The 15,691-nt window shown below is 36.0% G+C and overlaps 3 protein-coding genes across 11 annotated transcripts in view; 2 read left to right on the plus strand and 1 right to left on the minus strand.

The window, feature by feature from the left end:
• LOC107873152 (ATP-dependent DNA helicase 2 subunit KU80) overlaps nucleotides 1-1,430 on the plus strand; it is a 12,539-nt gene extending 11,109 nt beyond the window's left edge. For all 7 annotated transcript variants that reach the window (XR_001675149.2, XR_007044519.1, XM_047396215.1 and 4 more), the window contains 3 exons: nucleotides 232-617; nucleotides 721-848; nucleotides 944-1,430. Coding sequence is in view for 5 of the 7 variants with exons in the window: in XM_047396215.1 (XP_047252171.1) it covers nucleotides 390-617; nucleotides 721-848; nucleotides 944-962 (375 nt within the window). In the remaining 2 variants the exon portion in view is untranslated. The remainder of the gene's footprint in view (nucleotides 1-231; nucleotides 618-720; nucleotides 849-943) is intronic.
• An 88-nt stretch (nucleotides 1,431-1,518) lies between these two features.
• LOC107873143 (peptidyl-prolyl cis-trans isomerase FKBP43) lies at nucleotides 1,519-6,640 on the minus strand. Of its 2 annotated transcripts, none has more exons than XM_016719886.2 (11): nucleotides 6,431-6,640; nucleotides 6,259-6,332; nucleotides 5,164-5,533; nucleotides 4,379-4,655; nucleotides 3,629-3,778; nucleotides 3,230-3,463; nucleotides 2,632-2,908; nucleotides 2,437-2,524; nucleotides 2,313-2,354; nucleotides 2,167-2,215; nucleotides 1,519-1,975 (listed from the first exon to the last, which is right to left on the minus strand). In XM_016719886.2, the coding sequence occupies exons 1-11, from the start codon at nucleotides 6,441-6,443 to the stop codon at nucleotides 1,894-1,896; spliced, it is 1,656 nt and encodes a 551-aa protein (XP_016575372.1). In that variant the 5' UTR covers nucleotides 6,444-6,640; the 3' UTR covers nucleotides 1,519-1,893. The 2 variants fall into 2 exon arrangements, with proteins under 2 accessions (XP_016575372.1, XP_016575365.1); XM_016719879.2 differs by having other exon boundaries at nucleotides 2,632-2,911.
• Nucleotides 6,641-6,949: 309 nt separating this feature from the next.
• LOC107873127 (glutathione S-transferase 2) lies at nucleotides 6,950-14,486 on the plus strand. Of its 2 annotated transcripts, none has more exons than XM_047396196.1 (10): nucleotides 6,950-7,246; nucleotides 7,364-7,463; nucleotides 7,706-7,762; nucleotides 9,970-10,055; nucleotides 10,179-10,250; nucleotides 10,569-10,622; nucleotides 10,705-10,780; nucleotides 12,064-12,125; nucleotides 12,301-12,360; nucleotides 14,335-14,486. In XM_047396196.1, the coding sequence occupies exons 1-10, from the start codon at nucleotides 7,064-7,066 to the stop codon at nucleotides 14,359-14,361; spliced, it is 777 nt and encodes a 258-aa protein (XP_047252152.1). In that variant the 5' UTR covers nucleotides 6,950-7,063; the 3' UTR covers nucleotides 14,362-14,486. The 2 variants fall into 2 exon arrangements, with proteins under 2 accessions (XP_047252152.1, XP_016575350.1); XM_016719864.2 differs by lacking the exon at nucleotides 14,335-14,486 and adding an exon at nucleotides 14,036-14,290 and having other exon boundaries at nucleotides 6,957-7,246.
• The last annotated feature ends 1,205 nt before the right edge of the window (nucleotides 14,487-15,691 follow it).

The following is a 15,691-nucleotide window of genomic DNA, read 5'->3' on the forward strand; positions in this document are numbered from 1 at the left end:
GGGGGGGTAGTTACTTGGTCGGGCCTGTGCGTGGTCCCGGGTCCAGGCGCCGGTGGGGGGTAAAGTTCAATATGGACCACAAGTTGTTCCTATATCCTCTTCTGAGTTGGAGGCTGTAAAGTTCAAGTGTGAAGCTACTAGGATTCACAGATGCTTCAAATACTCTACACAGTTCTTTTCTTGTGATGTTCATGTTTCCAATCTTCATACAATCATACTTTGTTTACTCAGACAAAAGCGCACTTGAGCTTTGGCTAGGGCAGTGAAGGAAATGAGCAAAGTAGCAATTGTCCGATGTGTATAAGCCAAGAATAAAAGAGAGACATTCAGGATCAGATGAGGAAAGAGAAGAGTTCGACAAAGATGCTGATGCCAAAGCTATTGACTCCATGGAATACTCGTCCAAAACGAAGGTTGAGAAAGTTGGAGACGTTAATCCTGTTGAAGACTTTGAGGAAATGTTGTCTCGAAGAGATGATCCAAAATGGATTAATAAGGCCATTCACGACATGAAAAATAGGATCTTTGATCTCGTGGAGAATTCTTATGAAGGAGATACATTTCATAAAGCATTGGAATGTTTGGTGGCGCTGCGCAAAGGTTGCATCCTTGAGCAGGTGTGTTTTTTGGTTTTCTCTCTTTGTGCTATAGTTGAATATTGAATATCTGTGCCACGAGCCCAAACAAAATAACATAGCAACATTAATTTTACCTGCATAGGAACCAAAGCAATTCAATGATTTCTTGTGCCACCTGAGTAAATTCTGTCAAGAAGACGTGAGAAGTTTTTGTCAATATCTCACATCTCACGAAATCACTTTGATAACGAAGGCAGAAACTCCAGACAGGTCCTCTCATATTTCTAATTTCCTTACCTTGCTCTATCTGTACTTTTTTTCTTTTCTTGATGCTGATTTCTTTTTGGTAACTTTTGATTTTTCAGTGAAATTCCAAAGCACTAGGCTAGAAGCTTTATGGTCAACCCTGCACTTGACTTGCAAAATATGAAATCAGAGGCTAAAGCAGAAAATGAAACATAGAGATCGGCATTTTCATCAAGAAATGCCACTCTGTAAACTTTAAAAGATTTTCTAGTCAAACTCATATTGAGGTTTCTGGCGATGGTTGTGAATCTTACACCTCAATGAGGTTTATTTTATAACTCCATCCTCAATTTTTTACGTTTGGTTGTTCAAAATCTTCAAGATGAAAGTTATGTTGTAGATGTCTATGTCCATGCCTATTGTGAGCGAGCATTAGGTATTAAATAGAAATTCCTCTCGACAGGCACGAAGTGAATGGAGCCACTGTTGTTCAAGGCATATTCTAACTGATTGAAAGCATAGTTGTCGTTTGATGAAAATTGTTCGACCCAATAAATGTTATAGTGGAGTGTAATTTAAAAGCATGATTTATCTTTCTTTAGATAGTCTTATTTTTCGTGAAAATATATTTTTCGTGACAAAAAGTTGGAAAAATCATTTTATTTTTCTCAAAAGTTTTCAAGAAACGTTTTTCTTCATGCTAAATATACCAAGATAGATTTTATACGAACGAAATATCATAGGGAGATATTATGTCACCATATATTTTCTATTAAAGAATCATGAACACAACCAGGTACGCAAAATCCCCACCTGGAAAGGTGGGGGCTGGTTTGTCCCATTTTCCTTTTATCCCACCCAAATCTATGAAAAAGTTTTGCCTTATAGTATTAGTCACTCCATCCTGGTAATGAAGAAAGTGCTTCTAGTTTCTATCTCTTTATCCAAATCCTGCCTCAGCACCAAGCCACCAACATCGAAAGAGAGTTCAACTCACAAATTTCAACATGAAAAGATAAGTTCTGCATAGATGACTTTCCCTCTGGGAATTGATAATGCTAAAGCAGAATTATCTACGGACTCCACTCAATTCAATATCAAACACCAACCATGAGTTGGGTGGGATGTTCTCCCCAGCTCCCTTCCCGTAGCTGCAAAAACAGGAATAACAAGAATTAATCAAAGTCAGAAAAGAAAGTTACATGTGTGTCAGCATGTGCACCCAGTAGCAGAGCCAAGATTTTGGAGGAACTCATCTTGGGACAGTACAAAGGAAAAGCTTTCTAGAGAAAAAAGGGATTTGTGTCCTCAAATATATTCAGAAAGTGCATATGCAGCATACCCCATTGATGGTGGGACTGTGAGCCTTCTTTTATCACCCACACGCATGCCTGTTACGGAAGACATAATATTATATTAGCAGCTGCTGCAGCGGAAAAAAAAGGAATTAAATAAGCAGTTATCCAATCTACTCATCGCCATCATTACCATCAAGACCAAGGTTCCATCCCTCTATGACGTCTTTATCGCCTTCAAACAATACAAAGGAAAAACGGAGTTTAATAAGAGTACATCAAAAAGAAATAAATTCTTGTACGAGTCCAGTGAATACCCAGACGAAACTTAAATGGAGACTTTCCAATATTTGTGTCAAAAATCTGTCCATTCTCCTTCAGCTTGCCAATGTAATGAACTTTGATCTGTGCAGCAGTTCGAACAGCAGATAATGTTGAGACTCTATTGTTTTCCAAGGTAAGGTCACCTAAGTTAATAGTTTGGGATATCTATAAATTCTTAACTAAATTACCTTCTTCCCTGGGGCAGCCAATTTTCCATCAGGTTCACCCACTGCAAGCTCTTCAATGATCAATCCGTTAGACAAGGTCCTTATTACAGTAGACTTGACCTTCGGACTCTTGTCTTCAACATCCACGGATTGTCTATTCATTTCATTTTCTTGCAGAACAGGAAGATCACTGTTAGCCATACAGTCCTCCTGAGATTTGATCTTCTTTTTTTTCTTCTTTTTAAATTTCTTATCAGATTGGTGCCCATCAGCTACGGAGTCAGATTTTCCATCTACACTACTGCATGGATGGCCAAAGTATTATAACCAAATAGTCCCTAAAACAATATCTAGGAGGCTTTGACATGCAATCTTGCCTAGAAAACGCAGGTAAAAAGGCAAGTACATGATGTCAGAGTGTACATCAGAATTGGCAATAGTGATTTATATTTATCAGTTCATAGCAGATTCATTTTTTCCCGAACTATTTCCCCGCAACAAAAAACAAGCTTTGAAAAAGGTAGGTCCCTGTTTAGGCAGTAGGCAGCACTACTGCAGCATTGGGATTGGGTGCAGTTTTGGAGAAAACAACACAGCTAATCAAAACATAAATACTCACTTATTGATGGTCAGTTTTTGATCTTCTTCATCTACTGCAATTGCGATTGGATCATCACCCAGGTGATCAGCTTTTAGAGGATCTTGTTTCAGTTGATCCTCTTTAAGAATGATGTTTGTATCATGGTTTTCAACAGATTTGGCTTCCAAAGAGTGTTTTCTTTTCTTCAATTTTGGAACATTATTAGAATCCTCTTTTGCAGGGGGCTCTAGAGTATCAGATTGGCCATCTTTCCTGACAGGATGTAGCTTGAAAAAAAATTAGAAGGGTAATGAGGTGTGAAGAAAAAACTACTTGAGATAAACTCGATCAGTACATCGGTGGTGGATAAACCAGCAATCCATCCATGCATAAGCACAAAATAGAACAATTACATTCAAAAATAAAGCAACATCTTACATATCAATTGTCACTGCCAACCCAACATCCACCAAATTTGCTTTATCCTCTTTGTAGTCCACATCAACGCTAGTATTTGCTTCAAGAAGTTTACTACCATTACCTTCAGGTCGTTTCCTCTTCTTCTTTGAGTTAATGCTGTTTTCATGTCTGTGTTCAATAAGATGGAGCAAAATAAGCAGGGAGAAGGTTAGAACCTGTGCTAGATGCAAGCAATGTTCCCTTGAATGGACAAAATAAAGGAGAAGAGCATTCCACATGTATGCATGCCCATAAAGCGGAGAGGATAACATACACTTAGAAGCAATAGCTTCTACTCATTTTTCCTTTTCAGGATTACTTGAGAGCTGACCTGCCAGATGCTATTCATCTTAATTCTTAGTTAACTCTGGTAAACAATCATGAACTGGCAACAGGTCCACATGCGAACAGTGGATATAAGGAAAAGAATAGTTTAACAAAATTCTTCAAGCTAACACTCAGAGCTAGAGAAGATATGAAATGATTCGATGTAAGATTTCCTTTGTGAGATAGGGTACCTGGATAACAGAACAATAATACATTGGAAACTTTCAGCAAGGTTTAGTGGGGCTCATGAAAAATTACAGATCTGAGAAAGATGGCTTTCAAAGGAGAAGATCCTATCATACTAGATGCCTTTAGTTCCTTACAAATCTAATAATGGCCCACATCCAAGACCAAATAGTTACTGCAATCACAGAAATCAGTAATTGCTTATGTGATACTTACTTTGCTTTTTTAGACTCTACTGTGCCACCATTTTCTGTCCTATGAGGAACCTCGGCACTTAGCACGACATTCTTTTGATTATCTTCTGATGCTTTAGCCTTCACATCCGTTTTCTTCTTAAGTGCAGATAAGGGGCAATTATCTTCATCTTCGTTTTCCTGCAATATATCCTCACCTTCGGACTCACTTACTTGGTACTTCTTCCTAAGCCTTTTATGGCTAACATTGTTGTTGTTGTTAAGCGTATTGTCTGAAAGGCTCTCGTCATCTTCTTGAACTGAAAACACCAAAATTCTATTAGAAGAATAGAAGTTCGGAATGAACAATGATAAGAGAAACTACCATCCAAGGATGTGGTCTAGACACTGATGAAGGAGGCCAGAGTTACAATCCTAGTAGGGACAAAAGAAAGCTAGGTGATTGCTTTTGTGATTATTTTTCCCTCTTCCTAATCTTGGTAGACAAAGTTACCCAGTACCTGTACTAGTGGGAGATACAGGTATCTAGTGGGCTATACTAGAATAATAATAATAATATTGAAATGAGAATCTCGTATACCAGCTAGATCATTTGTATAAAAATATTACCAGATCTTGCTGATTTGGAGGGGTGAGAGAGAGGGGATTAGCAGTCCATTCCCTCTTTTAGTTTGTCTAAAGGAAAGAGATACCCAACTGGATTATTATACCCCACACTCAAGGATATAAGCAAGAAAAAAGGATATGTGAAGAACTCAAAATCAAATTTAAGAGACAGCTGAATGATCACATGGAGTTAAAAGATACCTCCGCTGCTCGAAGCAGGTGAAGGTGGGGATATTTCTGGTTCAGCATCGTTGATAAAGCTATCCTCATACTTGTCATCATCACTGTCATGGCAGGATTCGCCTGATTCCTCTGCAATATCCTCTCCATAAGACTCTGTATCACTGTTTACATTTGCTCGCCGACTATTTCCCACATAGTAACCAGTCAGATAAACAGTTCTTGGACCAAGAACAGAAAAAACGACATCTTCTGCCTCCTCAAACTCTAAGTCCAAATGGCATGACTCTGTCTTGTTAGGTAACAAAGCACAGAGGAAAACAGGACTCTTGTTCCCCACATTACACTGAACCAAACTTTTAGTTTCAGCACTGCCGATTCCCAGTGTTGCCTAAAAGGCCACAACACGCATAACAAGAAGCTTAAAGTGGTTAATCTCCTGGCTATCCTCAATAACAAATGAATATGCATCACAAATAGAATCCCTACTCAAATGAAAACTTAATCTTTCTTTGAGCTTCTTTTAAAGTTTTTCCCTTTCTTTTCATGTTTTTGCCTTCCTATCTGAAATTGAAACTACTCACACAGTCACTCCATTTCATTGTATTTCAACCGTACTTAACTAAACAGAAAGTTAAAATTAGCATTAAATTATTATATATGTTTATGATTAACACTTAGTTTAATAGGGGAAACATTTCATCAAGTTTAGGTTGTACAGAAACTGAATGATGCCAAACGATTTGAACGCCCCAAAATGGACACATTTTCATATGAATTGAGTACATAAACTTGAGATTTGAGTAATTTGAACTTATAAACCCTATACGACACGAATTTACAACTCACTCTACATAAACACCAGTGACACTTATACACTAAAATCTATTTCCTTCGTTCACTTTTACTATCCCATTATTCCAAAAATAGATTTTCAATCTACTCTTCACTTTTAACATATCAAGAAAAGACAATAATTTTTCCCCCACTCCCTCAAATCATTTTTCAAGACCTAATAATCATGTGAACCATTGTTTCCTTAATGAGCGTGTCAAGTCTGAATGTGACAAGTAAAAGAACATCGGGTATTGGAGATTTCAATAGTATGTTAATAACCTGAGAAATTCGGAGCCTTCCTTTATCATTATCAAAAGAATGAGTAACTGGCTTTCCAGGTTTCACTTCAATACCTATAAAAAAAAAAAAAAAAAAAAAAAAAAAACTCTAGTTTTAATAACAGTAATGATCGATCAATGAAAATGTTGGAAAAGAGTAGAGAAAATTTTACCCCAAAATGCCATTGATTCAGCTCGACAGTGGTTGAAACCCTAGGCGGAGCGGAGCGAAGGGTGAATTTGTTTTTTTTTCCTCCTTAAACCCTAAGCTATTTATAGGTGTCAGTTCCGCGGGAGTTTCTTTCTGCGCGCTTACCCTTTTGCTAATACTCTACTAGTTATATATTTATTTATTTATCAATTTAAATTCTATGAAATGATCGGCATGTAAAACAATATTTATGGAGTTATATATGAGATTTTTATTTTAAAAATAATTGTAATTTGAATTAATTGAAAATCAGATATGCATTGTATGATAATATAAATATGAAATTGTATAGAATTATTAATTAATTTCGTTATTTCAATTTATTTGTCTTACTTCTTTAATTCATTTTAAAATGTGTTTTTTTTATATTTAATAATTTTTTTATATTCAAACTCAATGTCAAAAATAGTTTTGTAGTTTAATTAAATATAGGTTATCAAAAATATACTTAAAAGTAGATTTTTTTTTTGTAGTTTTCTTTGTGAATGTTTAATTTTAAAATAGTAAAATGTATTTACAAAATCCTGGCCTCCTTTACGAATTCAGATCTATAGCATAGAGTAGAAAGTAAATTTGCCAAAATTGAATAGTAGAAATGAAGATTAAGCCAGCAATGTTATTGCAAATTAGCAAATCCTATAATAAACTAGCCAAAGCTGACAATTATCCTAGGTGGAACTATTTTCAAAGGCTGTTTGGTAGACATTTTTCTCAAACTGAAACTCCAACTACCAACTCCATTCTTAATGCTTCATCCATGGAATCCCATAACTCACAGGTACATTTTCTTACTCTATTCGCACACACAGTTGAAATGAGCTAATTTTGAGCTGAACAAGAAATTGAAAGCTCAAGTTTTTATGTAATAAATTTAAATTTGAATGCATTTTGGCAGAAGAAGGCAACTGATTCAACATGGGTTTCAAAGATTGTATTGTATTCTTTCTGGCAAAGTTCTTGTTCTTGGAGAGTTCGCTTCGCCTTAAATCTCAAAGGTCTATTCTTGCTCAATCCCAAGATCCAATTTTTGCTCACCTTTTTTCCAGGGGTAAGAGTGTGTGGGGGGGGAGGGGGGCAGGGGTCGGTGGGGGGGGGGGCGGGTGTGTAATTGGAGCTCTAATGGTAAGCACCCTCCACCTCCAACCTTAGGTTGCGGGTTCGAGTCCCAAGGGAAGTGGTAAAAAGAAAATTAACTGTTTGATTGCTAACTTTATTTTTTGGTTTTGGGGGTGGACAGGGCTTTCTTATGAATATAGAGCAGTCAACATTGACAAAGGAGAACAGTTCACTTCAGGTATTATATTTGATTTCCTTTTTTGCTAGTCTTTCGCCTGTGTATGGAATTCGGAAGTACCAAAGGCTATTTTAGTGCAAAATTGTGTTGATAAAAGAAGATGCAGATTATTAATTTCCATAGAAATTACTATGTGTAGTGGTTAACTCCAGCCAAGAAAGCTATTCTTTGTGGTGAGTGCATAATGTCTCTGCAGATTTTTTTAATCGCGATAATAGTGTGTTAGACAGTCTGAAGATTGGCTAATCTAGCTTCTATCTGCTTAATTGGACATAAAGATAGTGGTTGCTGCCATATTTGTTAGAATACGAAAATTTCTAGATGCTATTGATGGTTCAACCACATGGCTCTTCCTAGTCTATTTAAGCCCGTTAGGTGAAGCTTTTGCTTATAGATCACGAGTCATGATTATTTATAAACAAAAGTCTTATAGCTCTTGATTATTGTAGTGATGAACAGAAATAGCAGTCATTTCAGAAAAGAGTATGAACAGGCTGTTTCGGTGTTTTGGAAACTTGTAACACTACTAGCTTATACCTCTTGATTACTTTACTGATGGACAGAACTAGAAACTATTTCCATGAAGGGTAAGAATAGGTCTTTTGACTGTTTTGGCACCTCAGAACACTAGCTTATGTATGGTTCAGAACCAATAAGCTGAAAAAGTATGTCTTGAACTTCTTGTTAGTTGTTCTATGCCGGATGCTCCAGTATAACCCACATAGATTTACCTGTGAAATGCCCCTTTGCTTCTTTAGTCTGCTTACACAACAGAGAGCTTCCCGTGGAAAGCTACCAAATGGATGACGGAATATCTGAACTTTGAATACTGACCAGGTTTAAGGGAAATAGATCTAACTTCATACATGTGTTCACCTTTAGGTTCAAAATTTCAGGTCCGTCTCTAAGATTACTCATTTCCCTTGGCATTTTCCTAGCGAATTTCCAACCTCACCTGGCAGTAATCTCACTAGCCAGTGATATAGTAAAAGAGCCTATGCATATCTGTAACTTAGGCTTTAGGTGACTGCTTTATGCTTATGACGCCAATAGGCCAGTAGAGATCAAACCCATGAAGTTTTCAGGCGGAAACTTGAATAGCAGTCTCATATTTAGTGTAAACGATCAACAACAACAACAATAACAACAGACCCAGTGTATTCCCACCTAGTGGGGTCTGGGGAGGGTAGAGTGTACGCAGACCATACCACTACCTCAAGAGAAGTAGAGAGGTTGTTTCCGATAGACCCCCGGCTTAGTGTAAATGATCAAAAAAGAGAAAAAAGAAGAAGAAAATTCACTGTCAGTGGGTTCTACATTCCCAGGGACATTCATGAGGTTATAGCATTTGTTTGAAGTTCTTTATTAACCGGTATCAATAAGATCTCATTTTACCCATTTTTATCCACAGGATATCATTGACGCAGCATATCCTCCAAATTATCGTAAAATAGCAATTGTTTTCAGGTCCTGATGCCTAGCTTTTGTAGCTCAAACTATCCTCCTCTCTAAGACAGCATAGAATTGTCCAATTGACCTTTTCCTGTAATATGATTAAGATCACCCTTTGCTATGGAAATATATGCCTATTTAATCACAAACTCTCTTTGGTAAGGATGCTGAGCCAGTAGCCTTTTAAGTACACTTAGCTCTCTGGTTATCGTTGCCTGATTCTTCCTGTAATATAACACCTGTTTAAGTCAAAAGATCAAAGGCGTCCAATGAGTAATGGGAGGACTTAACTATGTGAAATCCGTAATATTATATAGTTAGGCAGCCTCAATTTGATTTAGCATAGGTATACATGCAAGCTTTTGCCTCTTTGAATAGGAAAGAGTGTCATAGCAGACAAATTTAGCCAGAAAAAGAACAGGAAATGAAGCATAGATAGGTCTGCTTGATGATAAGGATATTCTCTGTTGATTGGGTTAGGGAAAGCCAGTTTCAACTTCAGTGTTGTACAACTTTGTGATACCGGCTTCTGCAATCCAGTTATGAGTACTGTGATAAAGTTCTGTTTCCAATTATTTTTTCCCTAACACAGGCATAACATAAGCTTACACAGCGATCAGCGTTCAGTGGTTCAATCTTCACTAGCATAGTTTCTGAACTTGAGCAATGCTTACAGAATGGAGTATTGCTGGTATATGCAATAATTGTTTTGTTGCCCCATTAATTCTGACTAGTGTCATATGCATAATTTGCAGAGTTTGATAAATTAAATCCTCTTCATTATGTTCCTGTATTGGTTGATGGTGATGTGGTAATTTCGGACTCCTATGCAATTTTACTGGTAGGATTTCACTTTAATGTGTGAATAATATCTCCTAAGCTTATATGATCTTCTTTGACTCTTAATCCTGACACCGTCATGAATGATTCAGTTGTGTATCTAATCTCTTTGCTGTTTGGCTAGTATTTAGAAGAGAAGTATCATCAGAGACCCCTCTTGCCTGTTGAACCTCAATTAAGAGCTCTCAATCTTCAGGTTAGATCCAAGAGCCTTTGGATCTTTCACTTAGGAAGTCCTTAAAGGGCATTCTGAACTAATCAGAAAAAAAGTCCTTGAAGAATATTTTGATGAAAAAATTTTAGAAATAGAAATGAGTTTATTGTTGCATGTGTTTTCTCATTATCTTGAGTCTATAAGGGCATGATATCTCGACAAACGGTGATATATATTATCTCCAGATTTAAGGTTGATGAACATTGACTTGTGGGAAAATGTTCTCATAAAATATGCACTACGAAGCGTGGTTGGTTGCAACTAGGATAAAATCCGTGCACCCCTTGTCTTTCTTTGCAGGCAGCAAGTATTGTGAGCTCTAATATGCAGCCATTTCATATGTTGTCAGTGCTGGTATTTCTCTGGCTCCAGCAGTTCCTTTTTATTCAAGGATGTTGTTTTTGTCAGGGCAATAATAGTTGCCTTTATTTTTCAGAGGTACATGGAGGAAAGGGTTGGTCCTGAAGAGAAACAATTATGGGTGAACTTTCATATACAAAAAGGCTTTGGAGGTGAGTTTCTTTGGAATTTCTCGTTGATTCTTTTGATTGTAAGTTTGTTCGTTGCTTTTTTCCTAACATTTTTCTGCTACTTCACTATAGCTTCAGGGAATTATATCATTCATCCCTCCATTTTCAGAGGCATTTTTGTATGTTGAGGTTTTATCAAGGATTTTATGGAATGATCTCTTCCATGCTGAAGTTCTAAAATTTGAAACTATCATCAGTTTTTTAGACAAGAAGGTAAAAATGGGAAATTATGTAAAGTCAAGCAGGCTATGCTTGCTTTTGTGTATCCATTGCAGGAAATGTACTCCTGTGGGTTAAGTTTTATGCATGTTCTATTTACCATACTCATTTAGTCCACCTGAGAAATGAAAAGTCACCAATAAAGCCTTCAAGTTAATTTGAATACTTGAGCTTTGAGTTGTTTTGGTACATAAAAATGCTCATCGTTGTACTTATCAAAAAAAGAATGTCCATCATCATGGAGTCTGTTCTTCTAATCTATTTGACATAGTTTCATTGGTTGGTTATAAGAAGGTAGTTTGGCTTAAATATTTTCTATGTGGTGGACTAGTTTAGGCTTGTAAATAGAACCTGTATAATAGAAAATCGTCAAATGAGTAGGATTTCGATCTTCTATATTACCCGGTGATTTCTTAAAACTTAATTCCCTGTAACGTCAGTTGGGTTAGCTGTACGCAGTGGCAGATGTACATGTATTCCAGGGGGTTCATCCGAACCCCTTTCGTCGGAAAATTATACTATTTTTACATGGTAAAAAAAAAATTTACGTATAAATAATAGAGGCTGAACCCCTTCGACTAGTCCGTATATGTACTACTGACCCCCTCATTGAAAATCCTAGATCCGCCCCTGGCTGTACATGTGTTAGAAAATCTAATTGTATGTTTATTGGATTAATTGTCATAAAGGGTATCACTGATATCTGGATAGAGGTAATATTCACCTTAATTGGTGATCAATTTGATTTTTCACGAGTCAAGACAGTAAAATTAGTTCTGGATTGGATAAGAGAAGGACCTCTTTCAGCCTAACAGCGCTCAATATCCTCGTTTCTTTTGTTTAGCGTCTGGTGTTTAATTAGACTAGATGACACTGTTTGGCTATAGATCATGACGTATCCTCTTGTTTCTATAAGTATGTGGCAAGTGGCAACGGACTCCTTCTGTTGCCTGATGTAGTGAATTTTGTTTCCTTGATCAGTCAGTAACTCTTCTTCAACCTCTTGCTTTATTGGTTCTGAAGAAACTTCTTTTGTTTTGGAGCAGCTCTTGAAAAATTGCTGACGGAGTCTGCTGGAAAGTATGCTACCGGAGAAGAAGTGTACATGGTATTTTGTCTAGCACTTATATTCGTTCTTGATAAAATTGTTATACTGTGCACCCGAATTCCTTGAACTTCTCTAAATGATTCGGAAAGTAGTGGGGAGATAATATCATGTCGACAGTTAAATGATAATCTTGATGATGTTATTCCTAGCTGATATAACACTGTGAACATTGCAGGCGGACGTGTTTTTGGCACCTCAAATTGCAGTGGCTACTAAAAGGTTTAACGTTGACATGGTAAGCTTTCTGTGCTGATAACTAAAACTTGCTATTTGGGTCATTTCTTGACTGCAACATGATTACCATTACTCGTTTAAACTCTACTCAGCTCCTTAAAACAACTTAGTTGTCCTTAACTGCAAACGAGCCAAGTTGAATCAAGCTCTGGAATTCCGAACTTGCTTAGCCATATCTAGTTGGACTAGTTTAATAGACAAGCTCAAGCTCAAGTTCGAGCTTGAACTATGCTCGATTAATTTCCGAGCTCAAGCTTGGCACAACTTATTGTCTAAACGGCCAAGCTTGAGCTCGTTAGTGAACTTAGTTGAAATGGTGCTTGGCTCTGAATAAATCTTAACGGCAATCTTGACATTATTTACTTAACTAAGACCAAATTTCATTATCATTTCATGTTCACATTGACAATAAGGCAAATTAAAGCCCTTTATTTATCTGCAATATTTCATAATTAAGTAAAATCTCGATATGTTCCATAATTAGGGTCTAACTATAGCAAGCACGAAAATTTCTCATAATATTATTATTGTACATAGTAATAATGCTTATTTAATTCCTAATTAGAAAGTTTTTTCCAAAAATAAATATTTTTACATGTATAATTAGTAAAGTCAATTTTTAACTCATGTATAAAACTAACTATTATACAGAATGTTTTCCTATTTTTCTCATATTCATTTGTGTAAAAATTGTAGAAAATATTTTATTCAGGAAAACAAGCTTCTTTTAAGATAATTAAAATGACACTTATAATGAAAGTAAGGAAGACCGGTGGCAATGTAAAGTTGTTTTACCAACCACCACCACCACCCGAAAAGAAAAAAATTAAAGTTTTTTTTTTTTTAATTCTACCCCTTACCCCGAGGCCCCAACCTCCCCCACACCCGGCTGCCCCCCAACCCCAACCCCTTAACTCATGTAAATTAGTAATTTTGGATAGCAACACTAAAGTAACTTTGTTACTGTAGCCAGTGGGTGGTTATTGTCTAAAATACTATCGGTTCTATGTGCGGGGTGGGTGAATTTTTTTTCTACTCGCATCCTCAAGGCTGGAAGTGGAGACCTCTTACCATCCGAACAACCCCTCTAAAAATTTGTGGGTTAATATATAACTCGCAAGGCCACCGTTGCCATCACTATCATAGTGTCAATCATTTGACAAAAAAAAAAAGTACTACCTTTGTTTTTCTGTGACTAACGTGTACTACTACCACACTAAACACACTTTTTACATCATCTGATTGCAGTTTGTCGTAAATTATGTGAAACACATTTTTAAAATATTCTGTCTCAAAAAGATTTGTCACTTTTTTTATAATTAGAAAAAAATTAAATTAAATTTTTTTTTTTTTTTGTTATCCTTAATGAAATGATTTGTAGTCACACAAATGTCTAAGGTTTGTTTTAGACTATAAATTCCAAATGTTTTCCATTCTTTCTTAAATTTTATGTCAAGTCAAACTATACTACATAAATTGGAACGGAGGGAATACTCCCATTGAGCATATCTATCAAAACTTGATTGCATTTTTTAAATTTACAGTGTTCGATATTTTGTTTTCATTCTTTTTGGAATATCTAGAACCTCTAGAGTATTCTTTGCATTGCATGTGATCTAAGTGAGATTCATTGCCATTGGCATCACTTTGATGTTGTCATTATTTTGTATGTGCAGTCTGAGTTTCCCACCTTAAGGAAGATATATAATTCTTGTGAAGCATTACCAGAATTTAAAGCTTCTTTGCCAGAACGACAGCCTGATGCTGCCCTATGAGTTGCAAGAAAAAAAATTAAGACCTTAGGTTATATTTGATGTAATGTAAAATGTTCAAGATCAGTTTTTTTATGAAAGAAAAGATTGTTGACAAATTTTGTATGGAAGTCTTGTATTATGACTGAGAAGTCAGGTTATTCGGATTTTTTTTTTTTTTTTGTGATGTGTGAGAAATCCAATTATAATCAGTATTTTTGAAGGCGTTCCCGAGGCGGGCTCAGGGGTGAGGCATAGACAAAACGCATCGAGACGTTGTTGGGAGGCGAAATTATCGGGAGGCGCATACCAACTATTTGGGGCATTTGCCTAAGCATCGGGGTGTTGGATTGTGTATGAGGTGCAAATTGGATGTAAGCCTAAAAAATTTTACAAAGTAAAAGAATTTTTTGTTATTGAATCACTAATTTAAACTTAATACTACAATATCGAATTGGTAAATACTTAAATAATTAAATCCTCAAATCAAAAGTAAAAATTGCATTTTCAAATGTATTTGTCTATGGATGTTGATGTTGCCGCTACTTAAGAAAGTACTGAGAACACACTTTCTTCTTCGTGGTTTCTTTCTTTCCTTTTAATTCTTTTTAAGTCTCACGGTGACTCGTTTTCAATTTTTTTCTTCTTTTGAAATACAATATGTGGCAAATAGGAGTTCGGAGTCAAAAAACCTCTTTTTCTAATTAAAAATATCAAAAGGAACACTTGATTCAAAAAAAAAACTAAAAGGGACAAAGCGTGGTGGGGTCAACTATCAAGTCACCTGGCCCACAGCGACTTGTAAGTCGCCTGGCCAGCCGCAACTTGTATGGCAAATTTGTCCCACGTGTCAGTCAGTTCTCACAAGAAATGGATGTGAGTTGCAAGTAGAGGTGTTAAGTGGGTCGGGCCGGGTCAACCCAAAAACGGTTCGTGAAATTTAACCGGGCTGTGGGCCGGTTTGAATTCGGGCCTGGTTAAATGGGCTGGTTTGGTTCCAGGCCCAACAGGAAAATTTTTAAAAACGACCCTAAATCGTCCCACTTAACCCAACCCGATCCAACCCACCTAAACCCGATCAAAACCAGTTAAAAATCCGGTCAAAATCGGTCAAAAACAAAACAAAAAAAGTTTTTCTCCAATATACACTATATATATACCCACCTATATACATTTTTAATACGTTAAATATATATACACTATATATATAGTATATACTACATTAGAATTTAAAAAATATATACACATAATACATATACACAATTACACATGTAATCGTGTATACGTCTATAGAAGATATATACACATATATAAAACAATATATATAGTTATATATTAATTTATAAAACATATACACATGTATATATTAAATATACACGTCTATAAAAGATGTATACAAAAATATACGCACCATTCAATATATATGTACTACTTTAAGTAAAACATATACTACAATATATGTATATACTACAATATATATATAGTTATATGCTAATTTATAAAATATATACACATGTATACGTTAAATATATACGTCTATAGAAGATATATACACATATATACGCACCATTCAAAATATAT

This window comes from Capsicum annuum, chromosome 1 (assembly GCF_002878395.1).
Source record: "Capsicum annuum cultivar UCD-10X-F1 chromosome 1, UCD10Xv1.1, whole genome shotgun sequence".
Classification (NCBI taxonomy): Eukaryota; Viridiplantae; Streptophyta; class Magnoliopsida; order Solanales; family Solanaceae; genus Capsicum; species Capsicum annuum.